This window comes from Bremia lactucae (assembly GCF_004359215.1).
Source record: "Bremia lactucae strain SF5 chromosome Unknown BlacSF5_NotPlaced_18_SHOA01000004.1_1233567bp, whole genome shotgun sequence".
Classification (NCBI taxonomy): Eukaryota; Oomycota; class Peronosporomycetes; order Peronosporales; family Peronosporaceae; genus Bremia; species Bremia lactucae.
In genome coordinates this window covers 307,870-308,947 of record NW_027152030.1, presented here as the reverse complement: position 1 = coordinate 308,947, position 1,078 = coordinate 307,870, and the positions used below count along the sequence as shown (strand labels likewise).

Below are 1,078 nucleotides of genomic sequence, written 5' to 3'. Positions count from 1 at the left end.
ATGCGCCTTAATACAGCCAAAACCGTTGTTTTACCTTTTCGCCCATGGTCCAGTATTACTCAACCTCTCAAGCTGGATCTCCAACAATTAGGCGTTGAAGTATTGGAAAACGATGGTCGTGTGAAACTCTTAGGGATTTACTATGGACCAACTTTAAGCAATGCAGATCGACTACAACATCTTCTTGCTGATATGCAAACAAGATGTTCTCTATGGGACTATCGTGCTCGGACATTAAGTGGCCGGGTTGTCATTCTTCAACAAATTATTCTCCCGGTATTGTGGTTTTCGGCAAGTGTCTGTCATGTACCACAAACTGGATTTCAACAACAAGTTAACTCAATTATTGCACGATTTATCTGCCGTAATAAATCCAACATTGCTTTATCTAAGCAATGGTGGTTTCTTCCTCCCGACAAGGGCGGTCTCGGTTTAACTTCTCTATCTACGATGATCCAGAGTCTCCAGCTCCACATGTTGTGCAAGGTTATTATAACAACTCGGTCTTCACAAAACAATGAAGTTCCTTCTTGGGTGGAGCCAGTTATTAAACTTTTTGACAACGCTATTTACCCTTGGGGTAAAAATTTTGATATATTATACGCGCCGGTTTCAACAAGTCCAGATTTTGTAAACGCTTCTCAAGTCCCAGGTGGTTGCAACTCGGACCGTACTGGCATTTTGTGCTTTTTACTTGGAATGTATATTTTCGAAAGAAAATTGTCCGGACGCAGTGCAAGTTTGATAAATTAACGACACCTTTTCTCGACAATGTGGACATTAGCTATGCTTATCGTGGTCGAACCCTTGCCGGAGCAGCCAACCCATTACAATTAGTAACAATCTTGGCTAATCAAGGAGTTTTTCGGCCGCTGGATCTGTTCCAAGTTTGCCCCGCTCCAGTTACAACAGAAGCACTTTCAAACTTTCTACGACCATTTGATCCAGGAAGGACAAGCAGCACTCGCTCCTGTTCGAATTTTTTGCTTCGAATCAAGCCGCTGCTCCAAAGCCTAATGGAACCTCAATTTGGTCCCGTTCAAGCAGTGTGTTACTATAGCGCATTTCACGCATGGGT

General features: G+C 42.9%; 1 protein-coding gene across 1 annotated transcript in view; it reads left to right on the top strand.

Annotated features, from left to right (window-relative positions):
* Positions 1 to 1,078, top strand: part of CCR75_005700 (uncharacterized protein) — a gene marked incomplete at both ends in the record, with an annotated part of 2,083 nt that continues 1,005 nt past the window's right edge. Inside the window, 2 exon segments of the mRNA XM_067963776.1 lie at positions 1 to 609; positions 621 to 1,076. Of these exon segments, the coding sequence (XP_067821946.1) occupies positions 1 to 609; positions 621 to 1,076 (1,065 nt within the window).